The sequence below is a fragment of the Cydia amplana genome, chromosome 1 (genome assembly GCF_948474715.1).
Source record: "Cydia amplana chromosome 1, ilCydAmpl1.1, whole genome shotgun sequence".
Taxonomy (NCBI): Eukaryota; Metazoa; Arthropoda; class Insecta; order Lepidoptera; family Tortricidae; genus Cydia; species Cydia amplana.
In genome coordinates this window covers 4,730,788-4,748,815 of record NC_086069.1, presented here as the reverse complement: position 1 = coordinate 4,748,815, position 18,028 = coordinate 4,730,788, and the positions used below count along the sequence as shown (strand labels likewise).

The window sequence follows — 18,028 nt, the reverse complement described above, 5'->3', positions numbered from 1 at the left end:
TGAGTCAAACTTTAAACAAAAGTATGTCCGTACGTTTAATATATTGCGTGAGTGTTGCATACCTACGTTTTAATGACTTGTTAGAGACATGAAACGCGCCAATAATTTTACTAATACTACTAAACTTTTGACGAATGTTTCGGAATGTTTTTACTTTGCGCTATAAAATTTTATTTTATTTTCCGTATCTTGTAACTCGAAACAAAAGTTATCAAGTTCTCCAAAGTAGTAATTCAGTTACGTATAGTTTAAACTTAATTTTGCAAAATTAAGGAAATTACAAAGAGTAATTAAAGATGTATAGATATAAGTTTATTTAAGTATTTCTTATACATTTCATGTCGCAGCTATTATTCGTCAGTTTAGACATAGCCTTTTAATTTTTGACGTGATAACGTCTTATAAATCGATGAACGCCGGTAGCATGCACGAAAAAGTGTCACGTTGTGGACAGATCTCCATGGTAACGTATAAAAGTATGCAATTTTCCATCAATGTTGACGTTATCACGCAAAATTATCGTCCTTAAACCGACTCTACAGACAACCATATTTTTTATGTTGAAAATAAAAAGCTGCGACTAAATGTTGTGTTGTCCAATAACGGTAACAGCTAGAGGCGGAATTCGGGATGTTTGTTGATATCAATATTGCCGATTTGGGATGTCACGAAACTCGACAGATCGAAAATGTGCAATATCACGAGATATTTTCAAAACATTTGAATAGTTTGGCCCTAGTAATAGGATGTTTTATTACGATGGCAAATTAGGCCTTTAATAATGAGGTATGTAGAATCAAGTCATAAATAAACATTTCTTCACCTTAATCCGTTGAAATAAGGTGAAAATTTGAATACAAACTTTTGGCCTCAACTGTACTTAAGAGTCGGACCACGCTAAGTGTTCATGACAAGCGCTACGTCAAGTAGTATGGAGCTTATAGGGATATGTATGCATTCTTACTGCCAAGCTAGTGCAAAGTTATTGTGGTCAGAGTCTAATACAGCCAATCCTGGATACGTGGATTACATAAACGTTCCCAGTTATATTTATAGATATCTTAGTTAGTAATCCCGTATCAAGGTTCGGCGGTATTTCAAGACTAATTTAGCGATATTCATAAACGCTAGGCATGTCTAACAAGCCCTTTATAATCCGTCATTTTGACATTTGTGTTTGTTAGAAAGGGAAAAAATAACCCTTTCGCACGCCCATCGTGTGCGGCGCGTCATCGTGAACCTTGTTGGAATGCACGAAGGTTTATATTGGGCTGAAGACGCGCGCGTTAGTGACGTATTTGGTGGTCAGAGGGTTAACAAAGGTTTGCTAAGTTTTATGAATAAGTGGGTATAATACTTTATCCTTTAAAAGCCTGATTTGTCATAAATTATTGTAATTTTTGTTAATACTATACGAAGTTACTTAAGGTGGCCGGCTGACCTAGTAACGAGGGTGCGATAGTAGCGTTTACCTCTCACTTTGTATGGAGGCTTTTATGTACGATAGTGGAAATTGACGGGCCTCAAAATCTTAGTCTAAGCTAACAGGGGTAAGAGACGGCCTTTTTAAAAACACAAAAGTTTTAACATGCTAAATTGTTCTAAAGGCCTCTTTCCATTGGTGGTTATTCGATCGTTCGTCCATTTGTTTCTTTAATGCTTTGGCAGTACAACAATGACATAGACCGATAGTCGATTTACGATTTTGTAAGTTTCATAAAATAGTCCCAAAAACTCGGTAAACGTTAGGTCTAGGGATTCTTGAGAATATAGTACTCGCTTTTACCCATTTCTAAAAACAGCTGAGTTTTAAGTTCTCGTTTTTGCTGTGTTATTGTATCTTTAGTTATAAAATGTAAGACTAATATAGTCACGTTTTTGCCCTTTATTACCGTTTTTTTAGCTTTAACATGATTTTTGAGGCCCGTATAAACTTCTAAAAATTACTTTAAGATTAAGGCAATAAGTGTGTATGCATTGCAAATGTAAGACTGCCTCCGGTATTATGAATGAATGTTGGTATTTTTGATAATGTCCGTTATTTAAAATAATGAATTAGAAATAAATTTATTACATATATTAGTTAAGTTGGACACTTGTTAAGAATCATTTCGTAGCATCACATGCATTGTTTAGTTTTAGAAGTTTATTACTACTGTATGTATTGCATAATTATTTTTGTGCGAGTCATTAATAAATTAATGTTGACACATTTTTGTTTTATTACTAATTTTTAAAATTTGGGACCTTGATTTGGATTTTTGGTGTTAGTGTTAAAATAGGAAAACTTAGTTGTGGACTTTTTGTTGGCTTTCACCTGTTTGATAAAATAATCCACCCTTTTAAATTATTAATTAGATATTTAAACCTACGAATGATCTACTACTACGTCAGTGGACAGTGGTCACACAAAACAAAACCTAGACATGGTCCATGATCTAGGCACCTTCGTGGCTATAGTCCCTGCTCTCCAATTCTGCCTGCTCTTGTTAGCCTGTGTCTTGATACAAGCAAGCAAAAGTAAACCTCAGATGAAATCATGAAGATTTGACAGTGCACGCCATAACACTTTAGGGTCATTGGCATGTAAATCTAGGCGTTCAAAGGGTTGATAAAATAAGTCGCACAAATTAGGTATATATTTATAAAAACGATATATGTCTTATTAAGATGGTCACACGACACAAAACCCGGGCCCGTTCGGCGGCTCAGCCAGCACACCCCGCCTAAGCATACGACACGCTTGCTCCTCAATACGACGACGAACATGGTCCATGATGGCCTCTGCTATTGCTATCCTGCCTGCACCGCTACAGTCGCTATCCCATTCTGTTTGCTCTTCAGTTTGAATGTCGTCGCGGGACGCCTCAGACCAGAGTCGCTCGGCGATGCCGCAGGCTCGTGGCCATACCCTGTCCAAAAAAGTTTAAAGTGAGCAGATTACTTTTCTTCTTCGTAAACAAGTACTAACACTGATTTAAACTTTCACGATTTTTACACATTATTAAATTGTACAACGGGACTTCTTCTTCTCCGAGACAAGACTTCTTCTCCGAGACCACGGGAACAACGCCGTCCTCGAAACGTCGGAGGTAAATCTTAAAACTTAGATACGCGGTATAAGTCCCGTTGTACAATTTAATAACAACAAGTATTCACTGTTACGTGTAGTGTCACATCCCTTTTTATTTTAAATTATGAATATTACGAGTATGTAAACTGAAATAGATCATATATTAAAGAAAAAGTGACGAAGCCCTCCAGTGGTGAAGGCAGGATTCGAACCGGCGTCTTTAGCAATCCGGGCTAACACCTTGAACCCCTAGGCCACCCCGCCACGGTGGAACCAGTCCCAATTTCTCGACTATATGCCATCTTACTAAGACTAGGAGTCTTTGATCAACTCTAAGGGCAAGCAGTAGGCGCTTGCACCTCCTATACGAATTCCTATGAAATTACGATATAGCGAGAGACTGGTGATTCCATCTATACACAGCTGTGTATGAATATTAGGATTTATCCACGTCCTAATGCGTCGTAGAGAAACTAAAAGCGACATATGTACCAAGTGATACCACTTCGTGGAGAATAACGTAACAATTATATAAAGAATTTACTTGCGACGTACTGACCTCTGTATGAAGTTAGTGGTGTCAACGTACTCCCCCCACATGCAAGCTTCCCCCCCGATCATGTTGCGGACTAAAGCTCTATCGGTGACTTGCAGCCGAGGGTCGAACTTGTAGAAATTCTCCCAGTCGCCACCACCCCCTAGGACGGAGAGGTACCACTCTGATGAGAATAGAGCTTTCTTGCCCGCTTCTAGTACCTGAGTAAAAAAAAATACGCTCGTCATTATTTACCGACTTTTCGACACAGGTTTCACTGGTCGTGGTCGCGGCTAACTGATGTCCCAGCAAAATGTCAAAACAGAGATTTGTGCAGCTGAAACAAAACAGAGATATGTGCGACGAAAAGTGTATGAAAAAGTTTGGGGTAGACATCACATTTTCAAACCACCCACTACACAAAATGTTAATTATTGTCAATAGTCCGACACGCAACACTCACAATATCCACGCACACATCACATCCGAAGATAGATCCCTTGGCTTTAACTTCTGTATCGACTGTATCACTGTATCTGTATAAAGAAATTTCGCGATAGACCCGTCTATAAATGTGAGTTAATATGTATTATTTATTAAGTCAAAATATAGGTACATGCAAAGACGGACAAACCCGGGTTCCAGTTGTCATGGTATTCCAGGAAATATTTACCTCATTAATCTTAGGTGCCCATGCACCCAGCCAGATTTGTACCACCGTGTCATTTGATAGGGGCACGTTCTCGTCAAACACCTCCTGAAATGAATAAGAGTTGCAGTCATATCATAAATCAATCATAGTAGACCATCTAAACTACTTAGTATCTGATTCGTACTTCAACATACTGAGTAGGTCAACACAAGTATTAGTAAGTACGGTAAGGAGAGTTAATTCTAGATGGTCCTAATATTAATCGTACCCATATTTTATAGAAATTTATGGTGAGTGTTCACAGTAGCTCATTTTTAAACTACCTATTATACTTCGTTTATTTAATGTTATGCTTCTACTGTATGTATTCAAACACAATTGTATCGTTTTTTTTAGGATTAGAAATTTGGTAAACAATCTTGATGTGTCTTTTGATTGAAAAACACATTTTAAAAATAAGTTACGGTAAATATGTAACAATTATGAATCTAATACGATCTTTTATAGTCTTCTGCTTTCATAAGTAATAGTTATTGATTTTTAAAAAGTGTTTTTCAATTAAAAGACACATCAAGATTGTTTACCAAATTTCTAATCCTAAAAAAAACGAAGTATAGAACATGGTAAAAAATGTCTAAAGTGATGTACATAGTAGATGGAGTTCTGTCATCTGTCATGCCTATGGTTGGCTACTTCAGTCACACGAGAGCTTACGAACGGGAGGAATTTATTTCCGATAGTCGAAATAGTCTAGGAAGAGGGAAGACTCTGGCGTTATTCATAAACGGCTGCTGCTAACTTAATCAGTTGATGATCGTCGTTTGTCCCTATCTGTCGTTATGTCATAGAGAGGGAGAAAAGTTGATCATAAGCATGAATAAGGGGATAAGTATTAGACGAACTTGCCTCCCAGACGATGATCTTTCTGTCCCCGACGAGCGGCGTGGCCCGTTCCATGAACAAGCTGTGGAGCTTCGTCCAGGATGACATGTTGTGCTGCATCATGTACCGTAACAGTGACGGGTTTGAGATCCTATATAAAAATGTTAATGCCTTGATTACGTCAAATACGTAAGAGTCATAATATTTGAGGTACAAACTTAATTAAATTTAAATACATTAGCTCAACTGTGAATAATAAATATAAAAAATAACAAGTTTTAGGCTAGTTAACTAGTTTCGAAAGGTACCTACAAAAATCTCGGTCGTTTTGAAGGTTAGGTTAGTAGGTACGCGTGAGCAAAGAGCCCCTTTCAAAAAATGTCCCGTGTTAATACCTACTCTTCTTTTTACCGAAATGTCCGGGATGTATTACGACTGGAACTTTTAACCTTTCTGATACAGGACACATTTTATTTGCTCTAAGTATATAGCACGAATTAGGTTTTAAGCCACCAGGATATTAGCAGCTCACATGGACACGAAAGGTTAAATATGGAACATTTGGCGATAGGGGGGACGTTTTGCGAATGAGACTGGAAAAGAAAGGGATAATTAGGGTTCCGTACCCAAAGGGTAAAAACGGGACCCTATTACTAAGACTCCGCTGTCCGTCCGTCCATCCGTCCGTCCATCCGTCCGTCCGTCCGTCCGTCTGTCACCAGGCTGTATCTCACGAACCGTGATAGCTAGACAGTTGAAATTTTCACAGATGATGTATTTCTGTTGCCGCTATAACAACAAATATACTAAAAACAGAATAAAATAAAGATTTAAGTGGGGCTCCCATACAACAAACGTGATTTTTGACCGAAGTTAAGCAACGTCGGGCGGGGTCAGTACTTGGATGGGTGACCGTTTTTTTGCTTGTTTTGCTCTATTTTTTGTTGATGGTGCGGAACCCTCCGTGCGCGAGTCCGACTCGCACTTGGCCGGTTTTTTACTAAAAGGATGTCTAACAAATGTGGCTTGATTTTGAACATGAGTGAGGCATGACGCGATTAACTTAACCTACTTACCAGCACCTAGAATTGACCTCATCTCCCCCCAAATGCAGGTACCCATCCGGGAACCACTCTTTCACCTCCTCCAGTAGTTGCCCCAGAAACTTGTAGGTGTGCTCGTTGGTCGGGTCGAGGGGCCCCAGAGAGGTCACTTTCTTGCCCGTGTAGCAAGGCGTGAGGAGCTGCGGGTATGCCTCGCCCCAGGAGCGGACGTGGCCTTATAAAAATAAAAAACATTAACCATCTACTGGGTGGACTAACTATCATCATCTCCTAGCCGTTTTCGGCCACAGCGACTGCTTTCTACCGCTGAGAGCGTCGCTGGTGCTCTCTCAGCTGACTGACATAGCCAATCTTTGCAGCAAATGCGCGGCCACACTCGCTGACTAACTGTGCCTAATTACCAAGGCTGAGTTACTCTAAACATAAAACAAAAACTCCTTACCTGGAACATCTATCTCAGGTATTACTCTGATCCCGCGGTTTCTCGCATATTCAACGATCTTCTTGATGTCTGCTTTCGTGTAAACCATTGAACGATGATAGGCTCCTTTTTCACTAAATATAAAACATATGACTACTTATAGTTAATATAGTTTAGTTGAATGTATCTAAGTACCTATAGTGATCATAAACATCATAAACAATATTTTCGACCAGAGCTTTCAAGCAGTAGGTATCTACGAGTACCTATATGTATGTACCTACTGTGCCTAGACCATATTGTTCCTATATTTCTCACCTTAACTCAGGAAACTTTTCGCTCTGATACGGGAACGAGTGGTCGTCCACGATGTGCCAATGGAACACGTTAAGTTTATTCATCGCCATGGCGTCCAGCGTGGTAAGGAGTTTGCTCACTCGTAGGTAATGACGAGACGTATCCAGCAACAACCCGCGGTGGGGGTGACGCGGGTAGTCATGAATCTTCGTACCTTGTATTAGGAGAGTCTAAAAATTTTATTTGGTTAATAGGTGGTTAGTTGAAGAACTGTCGTCCTAGAAAATGTGATCAGTTTCAGATGATTGAGACTAAATTACGAATAATCAGGCGTGGCTCACTCCGCGATTTCGTCGCGTCGCTACAAGCACCGGCCCACACCAATTTTGGTGTCTACTCTGTGTCTAGCCATAGTAGTTGCCGCGCACCGCTATGGAACGGACGCCTGCTCGCGCTTGCACCACCTAGCGGTCATATCTGTCGTAATAGACACGCGTTTTGTTAGAGTGAATCTTCTGTACCTAGTACTATTATTTATTCTGTGCCATAATTTACCTACCTCGTAATCATCTGATTGGTAAAGGAGGTGTATAAAGCTCTCGAGCCCGTGTAAGACGCCCCATATTGAGTGGCCGGTCAACCTCGCCGTGTCCGATACCGTGAGATTGTCTGAAAAGAAGAGTAAAAGTAGGTAAAAAGTATTTAAGCATGCGAGATTTACTAACGCAGAAAAAGAAAGAAGATATTGGTATTCTAAAATATGCAGTATGCAACGATTTCCGAGGAATTGGAGGTAGTTTATGGTAGAATAGAAGGAAAGAAGCCTCGCTTACCCTTCGCACCTTCTTCCCGATCTCTTCCACGCCATGCCCATGGCATCTGTGCCCAGATGGGAATAGGCGAATCATTCATTAATTTGTCTCCACCTGATGTATGGCGGCGGTCACAAATGGCAATACCACCACCACTACCATTTTATCGTGGTTTATTTCGGTAAGTGTCACATGGGACCGTTCCCGTAATAACTGATTATAAAGTCGATAATTGATTATCTTGATTAATTAATTATCGGACAGTTTGTCGATTTAATTTACTTACACCGTCACGAATTTTGCGCGCCGCGGTTTATATATTTTTACACTTACAACTTTCGTCCATTCCATGATAAGGGTACGCCTCGCACGGCTGAGTCAACTCCACGTCGATCGTGCCCAAAGTTGGCGAGCTCAGATCCACACCCCGCTCGTTGTAGTTACGCTTTGCGATTTTAGACAATTTGTGGAAGGTTTTCTTAGCTCGCTGGATAGCGTCCGTTAAAATTTGACACGACTTTTTGGTTACCTGTTAACAATAAACGTTCGAAAATAGTTTACTTTTTTTTATTAATTTCCTAATGTCGATAAGTGTGGAAACGCCTTCGTAATTTAACGATTCTAATTATTATTTTTATATTATACCAAATACCTATCATAATTCAAATTTACTAAAGTCCAACCGTCGCTATATTTTTACCTACAGATAAAAAATCGATAAGCGTAATAAAACTGAACAATCGAACCGTGGTTGAACAAAACAGGGGAAATAAAATAACTCTAATAGATACCTATTTGTAGGTAGGTAGGTACTTATTGTTACCTACATTATGAGAACCGGAGGTTTAAATTATATGAAAATGTTAACGTAGAAATGCAAAGTTAACTGTTAATTTTGTTACTTACCTTAAATTCCAATGTATCCTTGTCAACTAAATATACCGCTTTATCCTTTTTCTCATATTGAGGCTTAGGCCATATTTCTCCTTTGGTAGGGGTATACTTGGGTCCCGGCACAATAGCTTGGCAGAACACAACCAAAACCGACAATAATAAAACACAATGTACCATCATGATGGTACAAATCCAACTGAACTGAACAAGCAACCACAACCTAATGAGGAAGTTGAACGCTTTTATTACTAGGAAAGTGTTATCGGATACGGTATTTAATATTATTAAAACAGTTCGCATCGCATGTTTGCATTTATTTATCAGTCAAAACATTGACTACCTACAGAATAAATTGTTGTGTCGTTTAGACAAGAATACACCTTATTGTAATAGCAATAAGGGCATTGACACTTCGAAGTTAAGTTTGTGGGGGTCCCCCTTCACAAGGAACTGTCAAAATAGTGTTGCCAATGGGAAATTATTAAAATGTTAAATAGGATGAAATCCGATAGGAGTGATAGCACATTATTATTTTGCAGCTTTAGCCCCCATTCCCACGGGCGCTTTAAAAAAGCGTTTGAATGACACAAATGGATACATGTGTATTTATTCACACGACAGCGGTGGCGCTTTTTATCAAGCGTTGTTGGATTTTCGACTTTAAGCCTTGGTCGTTAAATCGAATTTAGAGCGCGGACAGATTCAAGCGCTTTTTTAACGCGCGTTGAAAAAGCTCTTGTGCGGATGGGGGCTTAGTGCACATAACAATAATAATAATTCTGCTTCTTGTCAACCACGAATTCCTCAATACAGTAATTGTATTAAATAAACTAAATTCAGGAGCCCGACAATACAAAACCACTTCATACCCCAATTAACGAAGAAGCTTTAGAAGGCTACAAAACACATATATAGTATACTTACTCTGTTTTTTGGCGAATATGAATAGGTATATAATCCATTCAGCTCTAATCACGACACTTTTTTCTTTACGTAACATTTTCGCTTCATATCGGGAAAACTATGCTACAGCGCGCTGCTTCCGTAGCTTATCATTATCAGTAAATGAGTAAAAATATGTAAAAAAAAACACGTTTTCAAGCAAGGATATAACATAGCAAATTAGGTAGGTACATTGATATAAAGAATTTGTGTCTTTCTATTCCTGCATTAATATTTTAGTGTCTACATTCCATTGCGTTCGTTTCCATAAATAAGGGCTGATTTAGACGGCGCGCGAACTCGCATGCGATTTTAGTTACATTGCGGACTGTTGGCTACGTCCAATTCAACCGACAGATCAAAACCCGCAATGTAATGAAACTAGCATGCGAGTTCTCGCATAGCCTAAATGAACCCAAGTATTGTTGGTCATGAAGCTCCTGGGGTGTCACACGACTCACATGCACAATGCACATTGTCGATCCTTTTAAGATCGCATGTTACGTTACACTCCTTTAAATAAATAGCTGACGGTGTATATTAAGGTGTCTAAATTTCCAAAGCAACGCAACGTGAAATTAAAATTCAAGACTACATTAAAATAATTTTAATAATAAATTAATCAATACTTAATAAAATATATCAATCCTTTATATACTTACAATACAATGCACAGTTTAATCACAAGTATAATACTTATAAATGAATACGTCTTTGCTTATTACTACTTAGAATGGTAATTCTTTCAAGTTCGTGCGCGTAAAAATAAACTTTATTCCCACGTGCAACAAGTCTATTTTTGTTTTGATGGAATTCCCCTTTTTACCTAACCCAAGTTGTACTACAACAAACTCTTCATTGTATAATTACCATATCTACTTTTTAGTGTCACGTACAACAATTGATTTACGGAACACTTTTTGCTTATAGGCAGGGTTGGGCAAAATACTGGCTTCCACGTATTTGAAATACAAATTACAAAATACATTTTTAAAAGTATTTGAAATACAAAATACAAACTACTTTGGTGACGGGTATTTGAAATACAAAATACAAATTACAGTGTTTAAAATAATGTATTTCAATTACAAAATATACCTTTATTTATTTTTCTGTTTAGCATTTAGTTTTAACGTTAACGAATATCCTTTCATATAAACTTATAGGGTCATTGCGCTAGTTTTCGTCCAGCTCTAGTTTACGTCCACTTGACGAAATTTGAATATATACCTACATTCCTGCACAAATTTGGACTGATTTCAATCCTTATGTCTAAGGCGTCTAAGCAATATATCTGTCTACATATAACAATGATATTTCGCAAAAAGGAAGCGCTGGTGGCCTAGCGGTAAGAGCGTGCGACTTGCAATCCGGAGGTCGCGAGTTCGAACCCCGGCTCGAACCAATGAGTTTTTCGGAACTATGTACGAAATATCATTTGATATTTACCAGTCGCTTTTCGGTGAAGGAAAACATCGTGAGGAAACCGGACTAATTCCAATTACGGCCCTAGTTTACCCTCTGGGTTGGAAGGTCAGATGGCAATCGCTATCGTAAAAACTAGTGCCAACGCCAATTACTGGGATTAGTTTCCAAGCGGACCCCAGGCTCCCATGAGCCGTGGCAAAATGCAGGGACAACGCGAGGAAGATGAAGATTTCGCAAAAAGTAGTAAATTAAAAATGAAATATATATTTGATAATCCGTCAAGTCGTCGAAAACTAGTGCATGGACGGAAACTACTGTAATGACCCTATCCCCTAGATTTAAACGAAAAGTTCCACGCAGAAGTTGACCTAATATAGATCCAGTATCCAGCCAATGAAAATTGTATCTCGGCTGGATCGGAGGTTCGCGGTCGGCTCACAGCTTGTGCGAGAGATTAGACATTTTAGGATTAAAGAATTTAATAAAATGTATTTATAGAAATGTATTTTGAAGCTTGAAGTATTTGAAGTACAAAATACTAAATACATGTGAGTGCAGTATTTGAAATACCAAATACAAAATACTTTTGAGGTAATATTTGAAATACAAATACAAAATACTAATTTGTATTTCAAATACGTATTTCAAATACATGTAATTGAAATACTGCCCAACCCTGCTTATAGGAATCGCCAGCGAATCGGGTTCCAAAAAAACTATAGTTATATTAAAAAAATACCTCGCTAAATTAACTATAAAATTGAATTTTACAGATTTGGAAGGCAAAATTGTTGCCATGTAAAGAATCTCTAGTTCCAAAAGCAACATTATAGACCTTCATATAATCAGCATGATTCACGCCTATAAGTGATTTTAGAAATTACTAGCGGAGTAAAGGTAAACCTAGTTTATTGTTATCTGAAAATTGGTATTGAAAATGTCAGTGCTAATTTTATCGGTAAATATAGTTATAGTTTAAAAGAATGTCAACTCTAACACAAAAAAGTATGTCATTATGAGATTTGTCAATTTAAAAAAAATACTTTTCTGTTAGCACCACAAAACTTTTAGGTACATACATCTCTTTCTTTGTATGCTACAGTGAGAAAGTTATACAGATTATTTAGAAAAATCTCAAACAAGATTATTCTACTTCTCTTAATTTAAAAATAATGTGTGTGTATGTGTTAAGAACATAAATAGAACCACGGGACTCAGGCATTCGAGCAATGACATAATTCTATAGATCAAACATGTTTTAACTTTGACCGAATGACCAAGTCGCGCTGTGTTTTTGTTTACCTTATTTTAACAGATACAAGTTTAATGGCCCAGTATTAAACTTGTGTTGTCTTGGTATCCCATAAAAATGTCAGTCCATGGGCTCTATTAGTTACATTATTTATAAGTCTAGTTTCATACCGTTATTATTACATTTTCAGACAGTTTTACGGAATACAATATATCCAATTTGATCAACCTAATAAGGCAACATTTAACCCTTGCTTTACAAATTACAACAAGGTCACAATAAATATTATCGTATTGCTATAAAAGTATAATTAATTATTTATTATCACGCACATTAACGAGATTATAATTTTACATCAATTTAGCGTCAGGGTAATAGTGACGTTATTATAAAAATAAAAAAAACAGGAATATGGTCTAGTTACTAAAAACACGCCTTTAACATTCCGGTGTTGTAAGTCCATAAAAACAGTCTTTGCAAGACTGTACAAAAATTTCGAAAGACAATGATTAATGAATATTTACAATATGAATGTCAAAATAATTACTAACCGGCTAAGTCAGTAGCTACCTCTTATCTATCAAAAATAATTCAAATTTACACATCAAATTGTTATATTTACAAACCTAACTGTCAACTCCTATTGAAACAATGGGTAGTGTTATTGTTCTGCAGAAAGCTCGGAGTCTTCCCCTCTTTCACTACCCTTAAGGCCTGCAGCACCCTGGCTGTATCCAGCTCTTTACCCGACGCCCTTTCATTGTCCAAACAAATCTCTTCCATTCTAGCATTAAACTGCTCCAAAACTTTAACTCTATAATCTACTGTCGAAGCTACAGGGTTTGCGGTAAGCCATAGATATTCTAAAACGGGGAGTTTACAGATATGCTGAACCTCTTCGACATCTGTAACGCAGTTGCAGCTTAAATCCAAGCTCTCTAAGGAGTATAACCTCGAGAATCCTTGGAGAGATTCCACTTTGTTCTGTGAGAGATCTAACTTTACTACGTTACCTATTTTGGAGTGCCAGCTCTCGCACAGTTGGAAGTTGTTCATGGATAGGTTGAGGACCCTGAGCTCGTGAAGGCAGGACACGTCGCACAGCTCGGCGAGCTTGTTGGAGGATAAACTGAGATGCTGCAGTTTTGGGACGAGTTTGATCGCCCAGTCCATGTCCTTTATGTTGTTGCTTGCGAAGTTCACTATTGACAGCTTCTTCCATTTCTGTAGAAATTACATAGAGTTATATTACGAATACATATGTACATATATGTTTGGATCAACTTTTTTGTCATACATCTAATTTAATCATGGTTTTATAGGATTTATAAATTTGCCAAACATGCGTTTTTGTGGTAAATATATACCTTTTAATCCTTCTCCGTAATGGTCCATCTACTAAGCAAGCATAATAAATACCTTATGTAGATATTTACATAATACATATTATTGGACCGACAGTCCGTAGTTAAATTGACCTATAGTCGCTCTTATCGCTATGGATACAATATTAGTATTTACTAGTCGGAATGTCTTTATCTACAGCTATAAGCGTGACAGTGACACGTGTAACCCTTAACTAAGTAATAAATTATATCAATGCAAAACATCTACAGAATCTACACAAAAATGATTTCTATTTTTAAACTATACGACAAAATTGCTGTATTATGGTCCCCCTCATGCGGCGACCGGAACCGCCGAGACGAGTTTATAAGCCTGACATTGAACTCGTTCAAACTCATTGGATAGGCCAGTCGGAGGAGACGAGTATCTCAAATAACAATATATGTACCGCCGCCGTCGCCAATTACAGAATTGTGCTATTTTTAAGAAAATATTATTAATAATTTGGATAGGCAAACGTAACAAACGTTAGTAGGAGATAGATCTGACAATGGACAAGAAAAAATACAGGCCTGAATAAATGTATATTATCATTATTATCCCTCACGATGAGAGACGCCTTTTATTCGAAAGTGCTTGTTGCTACTTTAATAAATAATGTTTTAAATATGAATCTTAAATTTAGTAGTAGGTAGCATCTATACAGACGGATGATACTGATAAGCATGTAAGCAAGCTCATGCTATAACACGTGAATAAAAGAGTAGCACCACAATCCAATCCATCTAAGCTGTTAATCGCTTTACGCCTACACAATAGTCTGTTGTATCATTTTGTGAACAACATAGAGTACCTAACCATCCAGACTGACAATACTCAAGACGTTGGAAATATTTACGAGTATGAATAGAACTTGAAATGTGAAGTGTAAAGTCCCAAAAAAACCTGCCTTAAATTTGACAGCTGTATCAGAATGGATTAGGGCTCATTTAGATGGTGCGCAAACTCGTATACGATTTTAGTTACATTGCGGACCATTGAGGTTACGTCAATTCAGCCGACCGATCAAATGACGCAATGTAATGAAACTCGCATGCGAGTTCTCGCACCGTCTAAATGAGCCCTACGGACAGAATAACGGACCCCAAACACTACAACACAAACTTTATGTTTGACAATTCAGATGCCACAAAACATGTGGCATCATACAACGCCATCTACTTTACTATTGAGGGCAAGGTTTTTTCTTAGGCTTTACTCATCTCATACAATCAATAGATATTTATTTTAGGTACCTATAGATAGACCAACACAGTCGTAGAGTAACTATCCAGGCCGACCACAATACTCAGATAAGGTAATCTGCGTCCCCACATGACCTATTTAGATGAGCCTAGTCTTTCATAAATAGATTCATGGACGCGTGCCCCGTTATCATTATTTAATAACATACATGCTTATGTCATTAGTCAGATTAATCTGAAATGTAGTTTATGCGTTTAAGAACACTGTTTATTTGAAAAGCTGTATTTAACTAATATTGTCTTTCGTTACCGCGATAGTTACTCATGAAATAAAACTGTTAAAACGGATTATATCGCGTATATTGAATTTATTCTACATCCCGACGTTTCGAACCCTTTACAGCGTTCGTGACTAAGGAAAAAAAAACCGGTCAAGTGCGAGTCGGACTCGCGCACGGAGGGTTCCGCACCATCAACAAAAAATAGAGCAAAACAAGCAAAAAAAACGGTCACCCATGCAAGTACTGACCCCGCCCGACGTTGCTTAACTTCGGTCAAAAATCACGTTTGTTGTATGGGAGCCCCACTTAAATCTTTATTTTATTCTGTTTTTAGTATTTGTTGTTATAGCGGCAACAGAAATACATCATCTGTGAAAATTTCAACTGTTCGTGAGATACAGCCTGGTGACAGACGGACGGACGGACGGACAGCGGAGTCTTAGTAATAGAGTCCCGTTTTTACCCTTTGGGTACGGAACCCTAATTGCTTTTTAAAATGGGCTTTCTTCTTTTCACTCATGATGGAAGCCATCCTGTTGGTGGGTGCCACTTAATACACCTAACATTAATATAGACCCTTTTGGTAGCTAACACACTGTATAAAAGAACAATCGCTTTATTTAACAGATTAGGGTAAATGCCCGAAATATCACCTAAGTTTAGGTCTACTATTTAGTTTATGCCCATAAACGCCAGGGTCGCCAGCACAGACAAGACATCCTCTAGACTGAGCATAGTAGCGCTACCCCCTCTGCCACAAATATACGGTAGTTTTACTTTTTGTGTGACGTCTGTGTCTTTGAACGGACCAATCACGGCACGGGACTAGCTCACCTCGTCCCCCGCACCCCAGTATTTTTGGCAGCAACGGTTTCATGAAATAATAGTTCTAAACTCCGTCTAGAGGATTCCTAGTCTGTGGTCGCCAGGCTGCACCAACCATGTGCTAATAGATATTTTGATACTGTTAATGTGACTTACCACAGTATCAGCTATGCTGGAGGGGTCTTTATGTAGTATGTCCACTAGCAGGAACTCATTCATGGACACCACACTCGCTACTAGCACTGACAGGCCGATTAGAGTGTCCCGGAGGGAACCTGTGGGAATAATCATTTAGAAAACATTAGTAGAGTGTAAGTGGTACATTTTCAAACAGGTTATTTCACCAAATTACTAAAATGTAAGAATGCTGATATTTTCTCAATGTAAAATCAGGCCTAAGGAACTCTCCGCGCGAGCTCGGATTTATGATACGGAAAGATAAAATGTAATTAAAAATACATTGATTCAGCCCAGAAGTCAATACATATTTTATTTTTTAAGAGGGCTTTAATATGCTTTAATACAGGATGCCATTGGAGCAATCAAAGTACAAAGAGGGCTTTTAAAGCTTGGTAATCTATTTAATCTCCAGAGATATTCAGCACTTAATTCAAAAGTGCAAACTCACCAACACTCTGAATACATCCCATAGGAACTCCAAGTATTGTTAATTCCTGCAGAGACTTGAACGGTATCAAGTCAAACTGCAGCTCATTAGGGACGATGGTGCTGGAGCCGAGCTTCTCGTAGCTGCCTTCGATGTTGAGGGCTTGGAGCTGCGAGCAGTAGTCCAGGATGTGGCTGAAGTCGTACATTTGGTCCTGTTTCTCCGTTGGTGGGCAGGCCATTTTTAAACGCTCACTTATTGCATGCAGCTGGAACAATTATGGAATGAATATAGGATGAGGTTGTGGATTGGACAGGCAAGCATATTTCTTATCTTTTTTAAAACACTAGGTAGCTGGACTGTAGTACTGCAGACCAAATGACTAATAGCATTGAGTCATTTGTGTATAACTTTACAACCTACAACTGCCTATACCTACTTAACTTTACCTACTTGAAAACCTTTTAGTTAGGTTTTCCCCCAAGAAGTGAGAAGCCTAACTTTAAAGCCTGACAACTCATAAAATAAAAATAATACATAAATAAACAAACCTCCATTGGCGTGAATTTATGTGATTTCTCATTCTCTAACAACTTGTCTCCTTCTAAAAACAGAGTCTTCGCCAAATCCTGCAGCAGGAAAAATATATCATACAAATGCATGTCCAGAAAGTGGGCGAATTCGTACGGCATGGACAACTTCAAATAGTTGAAAACATTCTTCAAGTACACGTCCAACGCCTCCCTTCTTTGTTCTACAAACTTTGGTGTTTTATTCCGTATAACTTTCTTTGGGGGCAATAACTCCTTGGTCACTCCATGGTTTGAGACGAGCTTGTCATGGAGCTCTACAAAGTCATTGTAGCGATGCAACACGTTCCAGTGCACAGGGCCAACTTTCACTGTTATTCTGTAGTAAGTTACAGTTTCTTTCGAGCTCGTCTGGTCAACGCTCACCGACGCCTCATTTCTGTGATTTACAAACGAAGACATATTTAGTACTTGAAGAACAAATGCGTCGTGTCACTGAATTTACACGCTTTACTATTTGAATAATTATTTTGTTTTCACATTTCGTGTGACGCAATGAACGGGGGACTTCTTCCGCGAAATGAGCCTTTTTGACAATCACCTGACACTGACAGATGACACTTTGACAGCTAGAGTTTTGAGTCCGTATTGTACTACTAAACTTGGCTCTTAAGATTTTTACATATAACTAATAGCGCCATCTAGCGTGTTGTTTGGCAACTAAACAAAATCATTCTGGGGAAAGTAGAGGACATAAAGTACACAATGGGCCAGCGTGGGCCATTCTGGGCAATGGGGGACGCATTTATGTGTTAGAGGGAGCAAGTGATATTGCTATCTCATTCTACCGCATGGCTGCGTCCCTAGGACTGGCCGGCGATGGCCCATTGTGTACAGAGGCCTTAAGAGTAAGTGTAAAGCCGGCCACACACACTAGGTTAT

General features: G+C 38.4%; 2 protein-coding genes across 2 annotated transcripts; both read right to left on the bottom strand.

Annotated features, from left to right (window-relative positions):
- Window positions 1–2,674: 2,674 nt before the first annotated feature.
- On the bottom strand, window positions 2,675–8,921 carry LOC134659442 (beta-hexosaminidase subunit alpha-like). The gene is made up of 10 exons (XM_063515116.1): window positions 8,643–8,921; window positions 8,070–8,265; window positions 7,484–7,593; window positions 6,946–7,154; window positions 6,649–6,761; window positions 6,219–6,420; window positions 5,167–5,293; window positions 4,282–4,365; window positions 3,633–3,829; window positions 2,675–2,912 (listed from the first exon to the last, which is right to left on the bottom strand). Exons 1-10 carry the CDS (start codon window positions 8,808–8,810, stop codon window positions 2,675–2,677), a joined length of 1,644 nt encoding a protein of 547 aa, XP_063371186.1. The 5' UTR covers window positions 8,811–8,921.
- A 3,867-nt stretch (window positions 8,922–12,788) lies between these two features.
- On the bottom strand, window positions 12,789–17,667 carry LOC134659337 (nischarin). Its single transcript, XM_063515040.1, has 4 exons — window positions 17,108–17,667; window positions 16,578–16,824; window positions 16,106–16,224; window positions 12,789–13,476 (listed from the first exon to the last, which is right to left on the bottom strand). The coding sequence occupies exons 1-4, from the start codon at window positions 17,546–17,548 to the stop codon at window positions 12,886–12,888; spliced, it is 1,398 nt and encodes a 465-aa protein (XP_063371110.1). The 5' UTR covers window positions 17,549–17,667; the 3' UTR covers window positions 12,789–12,885.
- Between the last annotated feature and the right edge of the window lie 361 nt (window positions 17,668–18,028).